Below are 21501 nucleotides of genomic sequence, written 5' to 3'. Positions count from 1 at the left end.
CAGAGCTGCATGGAGCTGTTGGAATCCTGCAAGCCATTGAGTACAGGTCTCCCAAACCTACTGAATCTACATTTATGTGAAATATTGCAGGATATTTAAGCATGGAGAGAGAGAGAGAGAGAGAGAGAGAGAGAGAGAGAGAGAGAGAGAGAAAGAGAGAGAGAACAGTTTTTTAACTTGTGGATAGAAAATGAACTCATATCTAGAGCTGGTTTAAGAATAGGATTTTTCAAATTTATTGTTCTCTTTGAGAATACAAATGGTCATGGGATTCCAATCAGTAGGAGCAGCAATGTTGTGGAACAATTAAAAAAGTCAACAGGCCCCAATATTGCCACTGTCAAATTCTGAAACATGCTGATAGACATATTTCCTCTTTGCGTGAAGCATCATCGTCACATTTAACTGTTGGTTGGTTGTGCGATTTTTGAATGAGAAACGTGCTGTGAAAAATTTTCTTATACACAGATTGTAGATATTTAATCCCTCCTACTTTGAGTGGCCGCACTGATATGCCAATCATTTGCACAACCAAGCCTGTAGAATATACTTCATTTTGTTGCATGCACCTCATGATGTTGCAATTTTAATGGCCAGCAATGTAAATCCCACAATTCTGGAAGTAAGTGTCGAATGCAAGCTCTGTACTTTCCTCTTTAACACACAATTCATTAATTTAACCTTAACTGGCAGGCTTGAGGAACTATAGACCACACATTTGATAATTCCAATGAGCATGTCAGTGGCCTACCAAAATACCAGTGTGAACATTATATGAAACAGCTATTTTACCAGTAAGACATATTGTGAAGTTTAACGGAGCTTGTATGGGCCTCCGTAATGTTAATTTATGAACACAAGCTCCTAGGAGTACTTCTGACAAGTATCAAATGCTACAGACCAGTACCAAAATAATACCTGTCTGCTGTCCGCATCAGTCCCATTTTCTGCTGTGGTTGCCAGGTTAGTAGGTGTCACGAGATCCCGTTCAAAGGCCTTGGGAAAGGCATCACCATCTTCACGTCCAGGGCATGAACACTCGCTCTCATTGTCCTCTGGGGAAGATCGAGCTGGGCCAGCAAGCTCTGGGAAAGTCTCATCCTTCACTAGAAGAGAATCCTTGCCTGGTGAGTTCTGTCCTTTCTCGTAGGTCTGAAAGGCCTTCGAATGGTATATTTCCGGCTTGGGTGTGTCTGCCCTGTAAGCAAAATGGGTTGTGTAAATCAGAACACAGAATTATTACAAATTTCTTCTATAAGATATAATCACATAAGAAAACAACAGTAAAAAAACAAACAGAGAAGGAACAAGCGTGCTGAATCAAAGTCCACTTATAAGAGACATCATGAAACAGGTGGTGAGAGTGAAGAAGGCAAGAATGTACACAAACATTAACGACACAATCAAAGTACAAGATGCAAAGAATGGAAAGGGGAAACTGTAATATGTAGTGGCAATGCTATCCAACAGAACAACAAAGAAGGAAGCTTTGAAATTTGTGCATTGTCCAGATTACCAAAACAAAGAAAAAAATAAAGAACAACAATTTAGAAAACATGGGTACAATTTAAATAAAACAAAGCAGAATTCATTTACAAGGTAGTTTTGAATACTAATGTATTACATTTACAAGCTTATGATATTATATGCCGTTTCATCCGAAGCAATCATTCAAAAAGTACAGATCCGTCTTTACATTCAAAGATAAAATGTTAATGGTGGATGTCATTATAGAATAGCTTTAACAGAATGTTAAAACTACTGGGAACAGTAGTTTTGATTGTAAGTTGAGTTTTATTAGCTGTATTATTACATCATTATTTGAATTTTGCCGTGACAATGTTCATAAAGGTAACAGAAGCATTTGGTTTGATTTAATTGTAAAATCTTTAACAATAGTACAATGCAGCAGTTGATAATGGATACAAATCACAGTTGTCAACTTGTCGAGACACCTGGATCTACACCCCCATTTATATCATTGACTGGCTTGTATGACTCAGTAATATAGATAGCTGCACCGTAGATGCGACCACAATGGAGAGGTACTTGTTGAGAGGCTAGACAACTGTGTGACCCCTGAAGAGGGCAGCAGGTTTTTCAGTAGTTGCAGGGGCCTTCAACATCTGTCAACACTGCACTGCCACGTTGATACTGCAAACGGCTGGAAGTAAGGGGAAACTACTACTGTTATTTTACCCAAGGGCAAGAATCTCTACTGCACAGTTAAATGACAACAGTGTCCTCTTGAATAAAATGTTTTGGAGGTAAGGTAGTCCCCTACTGGAAACATACAGATCAAAGTGGGGAATTTTTTATCCCTTAAATGGGTAAGTAGATTAGAAAATTTAAAAAGAAAATGAGTAGTTTGAAGTTATATATAGTGGGGATTAGTGAAGTGTGCTGGTAGAACAAACAAGACTTCTGGTAATGAGAGAAAAGGGTTATAAATATGAAAACAAATATGGGTAATGCAGGAGTAGGCCTAACAATGAGTAAGAATATAAGAAAGCAGATAAGCTACTATGGACAGTGCAGAGAACAAATTATTGTAGTGAAGATAGACATGAAGCCACCACCCACTATAGAAGCGTAAGTTTACATACCAACTAGCTCCGCAGATGAAGAGACTGAAGAAATGTATCTTAGGAAATCATTCAGATAGTTACAGTAGAGGGAAACTTAACTGTGATGGTGGACTGGAGTTTGATGGCAGGAAGAACTAGAGAAGGAAAAATATTGGGTGAATATGCACTGGGTGGAAGGAACGAAAGAGGAAGCCACCTGGTGTAGTTCTGCACAGAGCATAATTTAATCATTGCTAACAACTGGTTTAAGATCCAGGGAAGAAAACTGTATTCATGACCTGGGGACACCAGGTTTTAGATTGATTATTTAAAGGTAAGACAGAGATTTTAGAACCATATGTAAGAAATTTCCAGGAGCAGATGTGGACTCTTTCCATAATTTATTGGTTATTGAGTGTAGATTAAAATTGAAAAACTACAAAAAGATAGGAAATTAAGGAGATGGAACCAGGATAAGTAGAGCACTAAGCAACGATCGCCTGACCACAACAGGGATCAAACAGGTAAGATCAAAGGAGGGATTGATTTTAATAGATGAAAGGAAATAATTTTAAAAACATGCAAGGCAATACTGACCCTACTGTTAATTTTAGGAGGCAGGTAATCTTATGTTTACAGTTTCTGTAGATTTGGAGAAGGCTTTTGACAATGTTGACTGGAATATTCTCTTTGAAATTCTGAGAGTATTAGGGGTACAATACAGAAAGCAATATGCCATTTACAACCTACACAGGAGCCAGATACGTAACTGGAGTCGAGGGGTATGGAAGGGAAGTAGTGGTTGAGAAGGGACTGAAACAGGGTTGCAACCTGTTCCTGATGTTATTCAACCTGCACACTGAGCAAGCAATAAAGGCGACTAAATAAAAATACAGTAAAGGAAATACATGTCAGGGAGAAAAAAATAAAAACTTTGATATTCACTGATGTCAATATAATTCTGTCAGAAACATCGAGGTACTTTTAAGAGCAGTTGAATGGATTGGATTGTGTAGTGATAGGAGAATACAAGCAAAATCAAATGAGGCTAATGGAATGTAGACTTAATAAGTAAGAAAACCTGAGATAACTTATTAGCAAATGACACACTAAAAGCAGTAGACGAATTTTGCTATTTTGGCAGTAAAATAACTGATGGTTGAAGTTGAGATGATATAAAATACGGATTGGCAATGGCAAGAAAATCGTTCATGAACAAGAGAAAATCGTTAGCATCTAATACAGATTTAAGCATTAAGAGTGTAGCCTTGTATGGAAGTAAAATTTGGATAACAACCAGCCCAGACAAGATGAGGAGATGATGGAAGCTTTTACTACTACTACTACTACTACTACTACTACTACTACTACTACCCGGATCTGTATTCACAATTAGGCAAAATCTTAAATTTTAATATGGCTCCAAAAGGATGAATCAGGTAACAACAGAAGTTTTGCATAAATGAAGAAGTGTGATAGTAAGCTGGGAGTAAATCCTATTCATACAGAAAACTATCTTAGGCAGGTACAATGGAGGTGTGAAAGGGACTGAAGAAGGAACAGTTTCAGCATGCGGGAGAAGATATGAAAACTGAAAATCCAGAAATGCAGTACTAAACAGATTTTTACTTTAAAATACTGGATATTACAGTAATTTCTCCCTGTGAGAAATTTCATCAGCTTAAAAGACACAATGAGATTTTTAATTTTTGTACGACATTAGTAAAATGAAAGATATGTCACAGGTCATTCTAAGTGACGAGCATTCCAAACTGTGTGACAGTTTTAGTCATAGACAGGCGAAGTACCCAGTCTTGTCAATTTTAAAGAATGAACTTGAGCTGATCTGAACATTGGTAAATCATTTTATTATGCAACTGACATTTTGAAACTCGTCCAATAGTACATCTTTGCACCCAATGTAAGTGCAGCCTTAACAATGTCCCCAACAGAACTAGTGACATTGTCAGGTAAAGAAAGAATGATTCCTAATTTAAACCAATTAAAACAGACCTGGGGTCAACAATTGGCAAGGCATAACTGCATGGGCTGGCAACTGTGTGTACTGAACATGAGATAACTGAATGTTTTGATTTCTACAGTCCTACTGGAATTTACCGATGTGAAAGAAAGGAAAAATATATGTAACATAAGAGAAGTATGTAAATACACTCCTGGAAATGGAAAAAAGAACACATTGACACCGGTGTGTCAGACCCACCATACTTGCTCCGGACACTGCGAGAGGGCTGTACAAGCAATGATCACACGCACGGCACAGCGGACACACCAGGAACCGCGATGTTGGCCGTCGAATGGCGCCAGCTGCGCAGCATTTGTGCACCGCCGTCGTCAGTGTCAGCCAGTTTGCCGTGGCATACGGAGCTCCATCGCAGTCTTTAACACTGGTAGCATGCCGCGACAGCGTGGACGTGAACCGTATGTGCAGTTGACGGAGTTTGAGCGAGGGCGTATAGTGGGCACGCGGGAGGCCGGGTGGACGTACCGCCGAATTGCTCAACACGTGGGGCGTGAGGTCTCCACAGTACATCGATGTTGTCGCCAGTGGTCGGCGGAAGGTGCACGTGCCCGTCGACCTGGGACCGGACCGCAGCGACGCACGGATGCACACCAAGACCGTAGGATCCTACACAGTGCCGTAGGGGACCGCACCGCCACTTCCCAGCAAATTAGGGACACTGTTGCTCCTGGGGTATAGGTGAGGACCATTCGCAACCGTCTCCATGAAGCTGGGCTACGGTCCCGCACACCGTTAGCAGTCTTCCGCTCACGCCCCAACATCATGCAGCCCGCCTCCAGTGGTGTCGCGACAGGCGTGAATGGAGACGTGTCGTCTTCAGCGATGAGAGTCGCTTCTGCCTTGGTGCCAATGATGGTCGTATGCGTGTTTGGCGCCATGCAGGTGAGCGCCACAATCAGGACTGCATATGATCGAGGCACACAGGGCCAACACCCGGCATCATGGTGTGGGGAGCGATCTCCTACACTGGCCGTACACCTCTGGTGATCGTCGAGGGGACACTGAATAGTGCACCGTACATCCAAACCGTCATCGAACCCATCGTTCTACCATTCCTAGACCGGCAAGGGAACTTGCTGTTCCAACAGGACAATGCACGTCCGCATGTATCCCGTGCCACCCAACGTGCTCTAGAAGGTTTAAGTCAACTACCCTGGCCAGCAAGATCTCCGGATCTGTCCTCCATTGAGCATGTTTGGGACTGAATGAAGCGTCGTCTCACGCGGTCTGCACGTCCAGCACGAACGCTGGTCCAACTGAGGCGCCAGGTGGAAATGGCATGGCAAGCCATTCCACAGGACTACATCCAGCATCTCTACGATCGTCTCCATGGGAGAATAGCAGCCTGCATTGCTGCATAAGGTGGATATACACTGTACTAGTGCCGACATTGTGCATGCTCTGTTGCCTGTGTCTATGTGCCTGTGGTTCTGTCAGTGTGATCATGTGATGAATCTGACCCCAGGAATATGTCAATAAAGTTTCCCCTTCCTGGGACAATGAATTCCGGTGTTCTTATTTCAATTTCCAGGAGTGTATATGTTTATCATTAATTTTAGTCTGATTCATTTATGTATGTTGAGCTGCTTCGTTTATTTACTCGAAGATTTGCTGCGGGGTACGTCTACATTTGTTTTATCTGACAGTGAAATAGTTTGCCAAATGTCACTCGACTGTGCAAACCCACTATTGTAGGTGCTGTTTCACACACTATGAACTGTGACAAATGAATGGCTCTATGAATGTTGACTTTGATGATCAAGGATTAGTTCTTACAATACACTTCCAAGTTTGTTATTACCTTTTATTGTTCCTTAGACCTATGAAGGTGACTACTGGATTTAATCTAACATGATACTTCTGAATCACATAAATTGGTAATAATGGATCTGCCCACATTGAGCTGCTGGCAAATATCTGTAATGCAATTCCCCAACTCGTGGGTACTCATAACCATAGTTCCATTGAAATAATAACCTCTCCACTGACTCTCACTAACAGGAAAGCAGTCTGAAATGGCAATTGGACATCGACTGTAGTTCTTGCACATTTTTCGTCACATACTGTACATTACAACAGCCATTCTTTTCACTGAAATTAAACAGGGTATTGCATTAAGAAAGTTGCAGTTCTTTGGGACTCACCTTTTGTTGTCACCAGTATGGTGGCCCACTCTCATGTGGGCAATGTCATAGTAGATAGCTGCATTTACCACATATTCCATTGGAGCAATTACACCATACATCTCTGGACCATGCTCAATAACTAGGGGGTCAGATACATTTGGGTCAAACATTACTGCATTAGGCGTCACGAGCAGCACACCACCAACAACACCCTGGAACAGAAGCATTTTTGAAGTTTGCGAGTTTTCTAAGGTATGATAACATTTTATTTTAATGTGTGTGCAAGGAAATGTAAAATAAGTAAATGTGAGTCACTGCTCCATGAATTCACAACATGTATTTACATTTTACCAATTTCTCTGTTAATGGGGTGGTTCCTGTGTGTTACCACCCCTACACAAGTTTCATTTTGGTTTCATTTATCTTCAGTTTTTTAATATAACTATGACAGATCAGCTGGGGAGATACACCACCTATTGTCAAATTTTCCTTAAAATATTGTGGTATCAACATAATGAATGAACTGCATGTCAACATTGTGTAGCTACTATGTGCAAATAGTGAACAAGCACTGCACCTGCCCATCAGTTATGTGCCGCACATTGATCTTGAGGAAACGTCTTTCAGCTCGCTGCTCCTCCAGCGATGCACCACTGTTGCCTGTAGTATCAGGGTGGGAGGGGTGCGTTGCTTCACTGGTCACAGGTGGACCAGTTGGTTTGGGTGATACAGGCCGCAAGCTCTCCAGAATATCTGGAAAATGATGCAATTTTCAGCTTCAGTATTTCATTGACTTCATTAATAACAGATCATATGCAGACAGTATTAATGCCTAGGTGCAATACCACGGTAAATGAATAATAACAGTGTTCGCAAACATTGTATCAGAGAACCAAGTATGGGTGCTTCCCCATTGTTGATGTATTCCACTGGTGCTGAAAGTTCCCACTCCTACCAGGATCATTGGGATGTGTTCTCAAGCACCTACTTGACAACACTCCATGATGGTACTTGTTTTGATTAGTTTATATGATGATAATATGGCAAAGAAATTGGTATGCAACTTGTGTTTTGTTTGGAAGAGTGTAAATACTGAATTGTTTAGTCACATGATAGCCTACATATGTATTGTCAGATTTTTCCCTAAAAATCCCACCTGATTGCCTTTCATATTACACACTCTAAGATCCTATGAACGCTACTGGAAACTCAACATGAATATGACACTGGAAACAACATGAATATGACCGCTTTCTAAAGCAACAATTTCAAACAATACTAGTTGTGATTAAGGGCTTTTAGTGATCACATTGCCGTACTTTCATGGCCTTAGAAGCATTGGTGGCACACGACTGGAAAGACACACAATGTGATCCAAAAAGATGATGTTATATCAAATTAAAAATAAGGATCTCTTAACTTACATTTAGCAGTTGCTATAGAAGATCCAGTACATAAACGGTACTGCATTCTAGATTTTCTAAAAAGCAACAGGAGTTAGATGCCATGTTTTCAATCAGATATGAATAAAAGATGATGAAATGCAGTATATTGTTTGGCACATTATTTCATATTTCCTTAATGTGGGCTCCAACAAGTCTATTAAATGGTATTTTTGGTACTCATTTTGTTCAAGAGCAGCTCACAGATGGCATTTGCTACAGTCCACTAAGGCTGCCAACACATAAGGCAGGTTTTAATGGCCAAATAATGTAACTGAATGTATATGCTCTGCCTTCTGCTCATTATAGCATAGATTCTGCCAGTTCCACCAAATCATTGCTGTCCTCAGGAGCCGGTGCTTAGATAATGTGGAGATTCAATCATAACTTAACATATTTTATGGACTGTAAGAAGCACTCAAGGAATTTCTGGTAAATTAACATTTTTATTCTTAGGCTGAAAAGGCAGACTAAAATAAATTCTTAGTTTAAAAACCCAACTGACCTTTAAAATCCTTGATAATCGTCATCTGAACTTTCTTCTTCTCCTTCTCCTTCTTCTCTTCCACCATCGCGTCCTCTTCATATTTAAGATGGTCTACACTGCCACTGAGAGTGTTACTTATTCCGCATATCTTAAGAGATTTAACACTAGTGTCTTCTCTCACTACACCTTGTCTGTTTTATCCACTGACACTCATTGTAGGTCGTTTTAAAGCTCCCTTCAGCGTGAATTAATTGTGGGTTTCAGCAATCACCCATCTGTTCTATCTCCCTCTCATATAGACTTTAAATGGTTTATTTACTGAGACATCAGGAGTTTGCAGTTGTGAAGCAAGTCCTTCCACGATAACAGCAAGATCTGTATTTCCCTGTCTCAGTTTATCTTTTCACAATTTTTTTTTTTTCAAATGACTATTGAACTGATCTAGCACTAGAAGAGAATTCTTCTTCTATAAAGAACATCCCTTCTCTCCAACACACTGTTAACCCATAAGTTCATACTAGCCTTGTCCATACAACTGTTGCCAAGAAAGTGAGCACCACCTGGTGGTATTTCAGGAGGTTTCAGCATTGTTTTGCACCTGAAAATGATCACTGGATGAAATTTTAGTAATGTCAACACAACATGAAAGGACAACAGTGTAGTGCATTTTTTCATGTCCACTTGTTTCTATACACACATCAAAAAACGTTTTGCATCACCTTGGTTCCGGAACCTGTACCGAAAATTGGACAAGGGATCAACATAAACATAATTTCTGCCCTTTTTATTGCTCGTGAAAACCACACCTTGCATGTTGTACCACCATACAGTAAGACCTTCAGAGCTGATGGTCCAGACTGCTGTACACACCGGTACCACTAATACCCAGTAGCATGTCCTCTTGCACTGATGCATGACTGTCTTCATTGTGGCATACTATCCACAAGTTCATCATGGCACTGTTGGGCCAGATTGTCCCACTCCTCAATGGCAATTTGGCGTAGATACTCAGAGTGGTTGGTGAGTCACGTTGTCCATAAACAGTATTTTCAATCTATCCCAGGCATGTTTGATAGGGTTAACGTCTGGAGAACATGCTAGCCACTCTAACTGAGCAATGTCATTATCCTGATGGAGGTCATTCACAAGATGTGCACGATGGGGGTGCGAACTGTCGTCCATGAAGACGAATGCCTTGCCAATATGCTGCCGATATGGTTGCACTATCAGTCAGAGGATGGTATTCATGTATCGTATAGCCATTACAGCGCCTTCCATGACCACTAGTGGCATACGTCGGTCCTCTATAATGCCACCCCAAAACATCAGGGAACCTCCACCTTGCTGCATTCACGGGACAGTGTTTCTAAGGCGTTCAGTCTGACCAGGTTGCTTACAAACACGTCTCCGGAGATTGTCTGGTTGAAGGCATACGCGACACTAATCGGTGAAGAGAATGTGATGCCAATCCTGAGTGATCCATTCAGCATGTTATTGGACCCATCTGTACCGCACTGCATGGGGTTGTGATTGCAAAGATGGACCTTGCCATGAATGTCGGGAGTGAACTTGCACATCATGCAGTCTATTGCGCACAGTTTGAATCTTAACAGGACATCCTGTGGCTGCACAAAAAGCATTATTCAACATGGTGGCATTGCTGTCAGAGTTCCTCCGAGCCAGAATCCATAGGTGGCGTTCATACACTGTAATAGTAGCCCTTGGGTGGCCTGAGCGAGGAATGTCATCCACAGTTCCACTCTCTCTGTATCTCCCATGTCCGAACAACATCGCTTTGGTTCATTCCGACACGCCTGTGCACTTCCATTGTTGAGAGCTCTTCCTGGCGCACAGTAATAATGCGGATGCAATGGAACCACGGTACTGACCATCTAAGCATGGTTGAACTACAGACAACACGAGTCGTGAACCCCCTTCCTGGTCGAATGACTGGAAATGAAGAGCTGTCGGACATCCTCTATCTAATAGGTACTGCTCATGCATAGTTGTTTACATCTTTGGGTGGATTTAGAGACATCTCTGAACAGAGAAAGGGACACTGTCTGTGATACAATATCCACAGTCAACGTCCATCTTCAGGAGTTCTGGGAAATGGGGTGACGCAAAACTTTTTTTGATGTGTAGTTACAATTTTAGCACCTTTCATGGCAACAGTTCTGTTATTCGGCTCATCAAATGTCAGAGGAGTTTCATCCATATTCGCTATTTGGCTTAGTTTCACACTGGTTTTCTTTTGATGTTGAATAATAAAGCAATGGAAAGTTAATATTTTCTCTTCATACACCTGTGGAATTTTCTGAGATACTATGGTTTTCGTTCTTATGCTAAGTCCATCACACTTCATAAACTTGTAGCATCAACCAACTCCATCCTCAATGTCTAAAGTTCCACTGTAGCACTAGCCTATGAGGATGTCATATTTTTTATTAATTTCAAAGCCATTTTCACTGTGTCCTTGAATTCATTTCAATACGTCACCTTATCATTTTTGCCCTTTTGCTGTACTATTCCGTTGGTCTTACTAATTTTTTTCAGTTCTTCACCAGCTGCTCTGTTTCCATGTTGTATTGTTTACGCTGTAGCCTGCATCATATGAATACCTTTCATTTTTTTCCATTACAGAACAAGCTATTAACAAAAATACTGCACTGTTACCTATAACACAAATTGCTTTCAATTCAAGTTCACTGGTAATGTAGACTGCGAAGATGCATCATAGGCATAACTGTGTTCTGGATTTGTGATGGCTGGGCACGAGGGAGACAGTGTTAATTCAATTGCGAATAAATGCAACTCGCGTTCATCCCATCATGCACTGTTACTTCCAATTGTAGCCAATGTTGCCAGATAGAGAGAGGTTTCCCGTGGCATCGAATATGCGGGCATTTTTAAGAGTGACAGGGACTTAAATCAAATCCTGGACATTTTTATATTAATTTCAAGTATAAGACACACCTGAATTTTAGAGGCAATTTTCTGACATAAAAAAAGCATCTTATAGTCCTTCCCACTTTCACTGAATATTGTGCTAAAGACCACCTTGAAGCTGGGCTGCTGTTAGTAGTCTATCATCCACTTAGGAAGTTCCACATTCAAGTGATTGTAGACAAAACATAAGTACAGTATTCACTAGCCTACTCAACACCACCATTTTCTGATTTATGTGGACGAGTCATGTTTCGTCATCTGACCGTAAAATCACAGTCGTCAGACATACAGAAATAACTTAACTGTAAGAAAAGTAGTCACCATTAACAGGATGGAATTTCACAAGGGACCAGGATCTACTGTATCAGGCGACACAGAGTCACCTTGGTTACTTGTCTTAAGCTACTGTGAAATTCTGATGTGACCCATGCACTCAACCAGAAAAGCTTTCCTGTAAATGGAAATGAACACAGTAAGTATCACTACCCCCGTCCGAGCCTGATGCACACCTAACTGGTTCTGCCACACAGTTGCCAACTAAGTACAACCTGAACTCCAGAAAGTGCGAGTACCAAATTCACATGTCTCTTCCACATTACCCGAGGACATGAAGATCCCAAAATCCACACACACACACACACACACACACACACACACACACACACACACACACACACACAATAGTTACATGTTTGCCATCTTGGATTTACCTCTACACTTTGCTTATGCCAAATGAACCCAATCTGAGTCTATATTTCCTGGTAGATTAGAACTGTATGTCATTCTTCCTGGCACAAGTTTCATATCAGCACACACTGTTACAGAGTGAACATTTCATTCTAAAAACATCCCCCAGCGTATGGCTAAGCCACGGTCTCTGCAGTATTCTTTCTTCCAGGAGTGATGATCCTGTAAGTTTTACAGAATAACTTCTGTGAAGTCTAGAAGGCAGAAGAAAAGATACTGGTGGAAGTAAAGATGTAAGGGTGATGAGTCATGTTTGGGTAGCTCAGTTGTTAGAGCACTTGCCTGCGAAAGGCAAAGGACCCAAGTTCGAGTCTCTATCTGGCACACAGTTTTGATTTGTCAAAGTTTCTTACCAGCATGTACTGTGCTGCTCTACACGGAGCTAATTTTTCTGCTAATGTAAGTTCACAATCCAAATTACAAATCTGATGTCTTGTGACCCACCAACTACCACTGCAGTCTGCAAGCAGAAGGAGCTAGCTATCAATAGGAGGTAACTCATGGCCATTACCAACATGTTTGCTGAAGATGCCAACGGGTGATTAGTGAGTGGACATGCCAGTTTACCTGCTGTAAGCTATCTATTGAACCTTGGTGTTAAAGGGCCTCTAGGTTTTTTAACTCCTGAGTTGAAGCTGCTGCCAACACTTCATATGAACAAGCACTTTATCTAAGGGGAATAAATCTGTCCACTACATGCTTAGTTCATAAACTAGTTCCCAAACCAACAAATGAAACACAAGTCACTCATTTGTCTGCAAAATTGTTGTATTTTGTATGTTGTCTAATTGCAGTAACTGTGGATATGCATTTGTTGATTATTTGGAATGAGATTATCTCCAATGTTTTTAGATACCTTGATCATGCCGAAAGTTGACGTTACAAAAACTGGTTGTTCCATATTTGTGGACCCATCTCTTTACCAAATAAGCAGGACTATTATCATGTCTTATTACTGCATTATATTTGGTGTCTAACATGAGGCCAATAGATTCCTTTACTGTCTTAAAACATATGGCAAAGTAGCAGCAGATTTAGCTTTCCGTGAGAACTTTCCTTTGTTTTCTAGTCAGTGTTTAATAATGTTTCCCAAATGCATAATTTTCTCAAGCCTGAATTGTGACATCACTGTCCTAACATTACTTTACTGGTCAAAATCAACATTCAATATCATACTGAAAGTTTGGATGAAGGCAGTCAGGTAGAAGCGGTATTTCTCGGTTTCTGAAAAGGGTTTGACTCAGAATGACATCTACGTATGGGGTTCAAGTGAAATGTGTGAAGGCATTTAGGGTTTTTTGGTAGGGAGGATGCAGCACGTTATCTCGGATGGAGAGTTGTCATCAGATCTAGGAGTAACTGGGTGTGCTCCAGGGAACTGGGTTGGAACTCTTGCTGTTCATTTTGTGTATTAATGACCTTGCGAACAATATTAATAGTAAACTCAGACTTCCTGTGGATAATGCAGTTATCTGTAATGAAGCACTGCCTGAAAGAAGCTATATTAACTATTCAGTTAGAGATTGACAAAATTTCAAAATAGTATAAAGAGTGGCAACTTACTTTAAATATTTAGAAATGTAAAATCGTCCACTTCATAAAACGAAAAAATGTAGCATCCTGTGAGGGTAATATAAAAACTAACCCGAGTAAGCCTACTTGTTTCAAGAATCTGTTTTAAATGCTTATGCTAGGAATATTCTACAACCAGCTTTGTGCCACTTCCATGGAGATCTTGAGTACAAGATTAGATTATTTACAGGACGCATGGAGTGCATTTGAACAATGATTATGTCTACACTCCATATGTGGTGAAATGGGAAGAAACCCTAATTGCTGGTAAGTGGGATGTACTCTATTATATACTTCCGTGGTTTGCAGAGCACACACACAGATATAGTCATAGGTACATTCAACCGACAGTGACGCGCGGGCACGCTATGCGCCCCTAGCGGCCACTTTTGGGCGCGTCTGGACTCACACCTGTCTCTGCAGAGGGCCGCGCGGCGTCAGCGGCGGCGGCTGGCGTCAGCTGCCCTTCTGGGTGCGCAGGCGCCGGCGGCTGCAGCGGCGGCTGCTGTCGGTCCGCTCCCTCGGCAGGCCCGCGCAAGGGTACGCGCAGCACCTGTCCGGGGAAGATGAGGCGCGCGCCCAGCCGGTTCAGCTTTGCCAGCTCTGACGGCGTCGTGTCGAACCGCGCCGCCACGGACGTAAGGGTGTCGTTCGCTGCCACCTGCACAGCCACGAAACCCACGTCTGTGTCGTAATGCAGCCGAGTCAATAACACAATACGAAATGTACGATACCAGCTGGTACTGGTATCTTCAGTTCGATACAATTAACTTTGTGTATATGCATTCATAACAATCAGTTGTTTCATATTTAAATATTAGTGTTATACATATTTGAACTAATGTTGAAGAACTTTATTAAAATTTATCTAAATTCGTTTTCATCAATTGTTTCAAAGATACCAGCAATTATTATCGACTAAGTTGTAAACACACTGATTTTACACACTACTGGCCATTAAAACTACTACACCACGAAGATGACGTATTACAGACGCGAAATTTAACCGAAAGGAAGAAGATGCTGTGCTATGCAAATGATTAGCTTTTCAGAGCATACGCACAAGGTTGGCGCCGGTGGCGACACCTACAACGTGCTGACATGATGAAAGTTTCCAAATGATTTCTCATACACAAACAGCAGTTGACCGGCGTTGCCTGGTGAAACGTTGTTGTGATGCCTCGTGCAAGGAGGAGAAATGCGTACCATCATGTTTCCGACTTTGATAAAGGTCGGATTGTAGACTGTCGCGATTGCGGTTTGTCGTATCGCGACATTGCTGCTCGCGTTGGTCGAGATCCAATGACTGTTAGCAGAATATGGAATCGGTGTGTTCAGGAGGGTAATACGGAACGCCGAGCTGGATCCCAACGGACCCGTATCACTAGCAGTCGAGATGACAGGCATCTTATCCGCATGGCTGTAACGCATCGTGCAGCCACGTCTCGATCCCTCAGTCAACAAATGGGGACGTTTGCAAGACACCATCCATCTGCACGAACAGTTCGACGACGTATGCAGCAGCATGGACTATCAGCTCTGAGACCATGGCTACGGTTACCCTTGATGCTCCATCACAGACAGGAGCGCCTGCGATGGTGTACTCAACGACGAACCTAGGTGCACGAATGGAAAAGCGTCATTTTTTCGGATGAATCCAGGTTCTGTTTACAGCATCATGATGGTCGCATCCGTGTTTGGCGACCTCGCGGTGAACGCACATTGGAAGCGTGTATTCGTCATCGCCATACTGGCGTATCACCCTGTGTGGTGGTATGGGGTGCCATTGGTTACAGGTCTCTGTCACCTCTTGTTCGCATTGACGGTACTTCGAACAGTGGACGTTACATTTCAGATGTGTTACGACACGTGGCTCTACCCTTCATTCGATCCTTGCGAAACCCTACATTTCAATAGGGTAATGCACGACCGCATGTTGCAGGTCCTGTACGGCCCTTTCTGGATACAGAAAACGTTCGACTGCTGCCCAGACCGGCACATTCTCCAGATCTCTCGCCAATTGAAGACGTCTGGTCAATGTTGGCCGGCAACTGGCTCGTCACAATATGCCAGTTACTACTCTTGATGAACTATGGTATCGCTTTGAAGCTGTACCTGTACACGCCATCCAAGCTCTCTGACTCAATGCCCAAGCGTATCAAGGCCGTTATTACGGCCAGAGGTAGTTGTTCTGGGTGCTGATTTCTCAGGATATATGTACCCAAATTGCGTGAAAATGCAATCACATGTCAGTTCTAGTATAATATATTTGTCCAATGAATACCCGTTTATCATCTGCATTTCTTCTTGGTGTGGCAATTTGAATGGCCAGTAGTGTATTATATCTCTGCTTGTCTTCGTCGTGTAACACTCCTATCACTAGACTTTCTACAAACGTGACGTCATTTTGGTGTCGCGCGCGAAATCAATGACCGCAGGAACTGCTATCGACTGAGCTGTCACTACACTTCATGAACACACATCGGAAATTTGTGAAAACACGTCATTCTGGGTAGGATTTATTATAATTATTGTTATAATTAAACGTCGCATGATGATTTATCGACGATTACTGTTGTCATACTTTGTACAAGAGTGCTCTCTCAGGAGTGAGTTGTATTCCTAAATAATTTACAAATGAAGCATGAAACACGCTTGTATTACAACTTGCAGAATGCTGGTTCAAGGTAACGACGCAATCAAAATTTATCACAAACACGTCACCGTGTCAGTTAATAATGCACATATGACATAAACCTTTAAGAGACACTATCACAACGAAGACAGGAAGGTATCAGATATCCAAATGCTAGCGTAATTGGGTATCTCGTGGTTTGCTGATTGGAAGGATGCAGGTAATTTTTTTCGTGTTAGCGTTGTTAACACATTCTGGGAATTTCTTATGAATGCAATACCCTCTTTTTTCCAATATTCGATGTTATTTAGACTTCCATCTGATTACAGGCCGAAGGATGAAATAAATATTTGGCGATTTGCGACTGTGTGGTTAGGCAGGAACCTAAGAGGGCAGCTTAAATCGCAGCGAGCAAAACCAAGAACAATAATGTATTTATCTGAGTGGTGTCCGTTCTGTCGGAGATGTCCGGCTCTTTTATTCCAGTGCGAATGCACAAATGTCGTTCCAAATACCATGGGAATCAGGAATTACAGGTAGACAGATCGAAGTATGAGGGACACTGCACTGCTGCGACAAATTGGAAATTTGGGTCAGTCAGGGACAGCGTCCGGATGGCCCACGCTATTGAAGCAATCGATAAAGAGGAGCAGTAAATACGAGTTCGAGTAAAGGTCTGGCGTGAATTTTCAGCTTTCTCCACTGCGTTGTAAAAATGCACTGTGTGGCTAGCCGTCACGATTGCTCACCCACTCTTCCCCTTTCTTCCTTCCTACATTTCGTGTTTACATGAACATTTTCATGTACATCCATGTCACAAATATTTCGCCTTTTGTCTCGAACATGTGGCGATTTCCGAGCATGTGGTTAAGCAGAAACATAAGAGGACAGCTTCAACTGCTTGGAGGGAAACTAGCAGCAGCAAAACGCGTATTGTTTCTTAAGTCAGTAGCAATTCCTGCGGTTATCGATACTGCGCGTGAGTCTTATAAAGTGTTATCCTCCGTTGTGCACAGTTTGGGGGGGGGGGGGGGGAGGGAGGGAGTGGTTGGAAATAGGCAGTCATGGCGGGAATGTTATGTGATACGGACGGTCTTGGCGAAATACCTATTGTAAATGGAGCCATCATGGTCCTGTAATACTGCTGAAGGCTAATTTGTGCTTATTGTTCATTACGCGCAAATATAGTGAATACAGTTGTTCAAAATTTAGAAATTTTATTTCAATGAATAATGATTGGAAGCTTGCGGGGTAACACAATCCTTTCACCAGTTAATGTTTATTCGCAACAGAAACAGGATCCTAGGCCAGCATTATATCCCACCGAAGGCAACGAGGCCAACCATGAAACAACAAGGTTTGTGATATTGCCTAAAATTATATATGAATGAGGGATTCGATGCAACTTACTTAAAATAAATGATCAACGTCTCATTCAACATTAACCACTTGAACAGCCAATTAAAGTGTCTTCAATGGATGATCTCTGTCATATACAACGTGTACTCTAACTGAATATACGGTACTTCGGAACTTGTTCAATGGATATTTTCTGGGCACTTTCGTATAAGAGACCGGTGGTCTCAGAAGGTTCATCACAGAGTAATAAAATATTTATGATTTATTTGCTTCGCTACCCCTCTCACATGCGATTCTGTGAAAATATCTTCACAACATTACAAACTTTTTCAATGTGCAATCCAATACATACAATACGAAAAACAAAGTGTAATATGCAGATGCCCAGTACTGTGATTGTTGCCGTCGCTGCACGAACAGGTCGGCATATAGTCCTTGCACCAGCCTTTCACAAGGTTCAGTACAACCGTACACAGGGCCAGAGAGCATTTTTCCACTCAAGCAACATAGTTTTAGCGTGTCTCCTCCCATTTTTCCGCGTAAGCGGCCTATCACTTGGCGCACCCTACAGCACCCTTCCTCTCCTTCCCTCCCTCATACATTAGTTGCCATTCCTTGACCTCTTAACGAGGGTGGTTTTATAAGTCTGGCAAAAAGCAAAAAAAAATGTGTCGTGAACAACCCACCTTAATTTTCGACATAGTTTCCTTTGAGGGATACGCACTCGGTCCCGTGATCCTTCAGCTTTTTAATTTCATCGGATTTCTTGACTGCAAATATTACTTCATTTAACGTAAATTTCTTCCCAGCAAGCGAAAGTTTCAGGTTAGGGAACAGGAAGCAGTCACTTCGGGCTACATCTGGCGAATAGGGTGGATGATCAATTCATGAACTGTCGCCACTGTTACCGCTGATGCGTGGGATGGTGCATTATTCTTTGAAAAAGCACTTTTTTGCGTGCCAAACCTGGTCTTTTTTTCAGCCACCGTAAGTTTCAAACGATCCGAAGCGTAATAGAGTCTAGTTATGGTCCTGCTTTTTTCCGAGTGATCCATGAGGATTATTCCTCGAAAATCCCCAAAACCGTGGCCATCGCCTTATCAGCTGACAAAATGGACTTTCCCTTCCTTGGTAAACTTTCACCAACTTCTGTCCATTGTTTTCACTGCCGTTTTGACTTTGGTGTGCAGCGGAGGAAGTAGATTTCATCAACAATCACAAATCGGCGCAAAAGTATTGCCGATTGTAAGTAAACATCGCCAGACCAAATGTTGAAACGCTCTTCCGGATGCACTTTTGGTCGACTGTGAGCATTCACTAAAACAAACCTCGCATACAGCTTCTTCATAACCAATTAACCTTGCAGTGTATTTTGCACTCAGTCTGATGAGATCCCTACAGTCTCAGCAACATCACGAATTTTTATTCAGCGGTCTTGCGTCAACGTGTCATGGATGTTGCTAATAGTTTCCCTCGTGGTGACCTCAACTGGACGGCTGGAGCGCGTTTCGCCTTCGGTGCACGTCCGACCACGTTTAAATTCATTAACCCAAAAGTAAATGGTCTTCAGTGATAGGGCAGAGTCCAAGTCGACTTCATCCAATTCTGTTTTGCTTTGTGCGACAGTTCAACCCTTCAAATGAAAATGTTTAACAACAGCACGAAACTCTGTTTTCTCCGTTTCCAATCGCAGTCGACAAACTGACCATTTCAGATGGTTGCCAACAACGAAGGCGTCAACAACTGTACTCTGTACATTATTGAAATTCTTTATACGATCCTTGGGATAATCAAGCTTACTAGCCATTAAGGCGCAACAAAATTGTTCCATTCTTTCCTGGAAAATTGCTATTCTTATCCAATCCCAATGTGAAGCGAGAGACTGCGTGCTTCGTAATCCTGTCAAATGTGGCTGCAAATACACCCGCTGTTAGACGTGGGACCCGTCTAGGCTTGCTGCATAATGAAACGGTCATCTACTGTTTTAGCTGGCTGTAGTGCCCACATCTCCCTCACATACCCACCTACATAGGGAGAAATGATCATCACGATAAAATAAGAAATCAGGGCTCACACCGAAAAATTTAATTGCTCGTTTTTCCCGCGTGCCATTCGAGAGTGGAACGGTAGAGAGACAGTTTGAAGGTGGTTCATTGATCCCTCTGCCAGACACTTTATTATGAATAGCAGAGTAATCACGTAGATGTAGACGGGGTAGTGCCTGTGGTTCGGAACGCTGTCCATGCACTTCAAACCATGTTGTCAGTAATACCAATTTCCAGGCCTATAAGCGTCAAACTTCGTTCTACCTACTCCACGACCCATGTCAAGTCGTCCAAACGTCTCCGGGCCATGTTGTAATGATGATCACCACCACAGTGCATTGCAATTGCTTGTTGATCGACGCACACAGTCTCCTCCCGTACCTTTAACTGCCTCGTATTGCGGCGCCAGCCCTATTTGGAGCTATAGTCACGCTGACCAAACCTCACGTAATGTCGAGCAGTGTGTGCACGATTGGAAGGCCTCTAGCAACAAGCTCTCCAACTTCCATTCATGCCCACCGAGTTGTTAGTACGTTATGTTACTTTATCGATCTCGCTCTTAAGTTTTGCAGGCCAGTGTAACTTTCACTTTTTCACCAGACACGAATAAGTAAACGTATCTGATGTCACAATTTTTTTAACACAACGTAAAATGTGAACACTTACTTGATCCTTAGTGAGAGAAGAGAGGATTACTAACTCTTTCCAACGAAGGTTGAAGCAAAAGTATCTCCAAAAGAAAGAACAAGTTAAATTTCGTACATGCAACAGCTTCTTGACAAACTGGCTTTAAAGCTATATACGCAATAAAATTCGCTGCCTTAACACTCGCGTGCAGGTAGCTCGCTTCGTTCACCAAGCAGGGCTTTATCCAACTTTCAGTTCATTCCAGAGCAATTTAAATTAGCTGCACACATTTTTTTACTGTGGTATTAAAGTAAATGCTCTTATAAAGCAAACACTGGGGTCAGCATAAAAGCGCATTTGATGGTTCTAGTTACGCTCACTAATCCAAGCTGCTCGTTGCAAAAGCGTGGCAGGAACAGATTATAACCCGCCTCCGGATCTGGCCCAGTCTTTAAACGGCAAATGTCACGACATTTTTTTCCCCCGGAGTATCTGCTGCATTTGGGCTGGTGTCTCGATTTTTACGTTCCGTACCTCAACCGGTAAAAACTGGATCCTTATAATATCACTTTGCTGCTAGTCAGTCTTTTACCCAAGAACGGGTAGCAGAGGTATGAAGTTGAAATTTATGTCACATACGAAGGTCCGCGATCGCTTGGCGGTGTGAAGAATTTAAACTTCTAAGTCAACGCAACCAAACGATACGATCATTTATATCGTATGTTTCGATACTCGCGAACTGACTCACCAACAACCACAGATGAACTTTCTATATAAATGTCCCGCCTGGTGGTCTAGAGGTAAAGCGAGTTTCTGTAAGCTGAGAGGTCGCTGTATCGAATCTCGATCGAACCACAGATTTTTCAGTCTTCGTTTAATCCAGCCTTCACCTGTCACAATCGAG

At 42.2% G+C, this 21501-nt stretch overlaps 1 protein-coding gene across 1 annotated transcript in view; it reads right to left on the bottom strand.

Moving 5' to 3' along the window:
- Window positions 1–21501, bottom strand: part of LOC126328053 (nuclear receptor coactivator 7-like) — a 771498-nt gene that overhangs the window by 256199 nt on the left and 493798 nt on the right. Inside the window, 4 exon segments of the mRNA XM_049995955.1 lie at window positions 919–1198; window positions 6753–6946; window positions 7312–7487; window positions 14343–14592. Of these exon segments, the coding sequence (XP_049851912.1) occupies window positions 919–1198; window positions 6753–6946; window positions 7312–7487; window positions 14343–14592 (900 nt within the window).

The sequence above is a fragment of the Schistocerca gregaria genome, chromosome 2 (assembly GCF_023897955.1).
Source record: "Schistocerca gregaria isolate iqSchGreg1 chromosome 2, iqSchGreg1.2, whole genome shotgun sequence".
Lineage (NCBI taxonomy): Eukaryota > Metazoa > Arthropoda > Insecta > Orthoptera > Acrididae > Schistocerca > Schistocerca gregaria.
The sequence above is the reverse complement of the archived record's forward strand: the minus strand, read 5'-3'. Positions and strand labels throughout refer to the sequence as shown.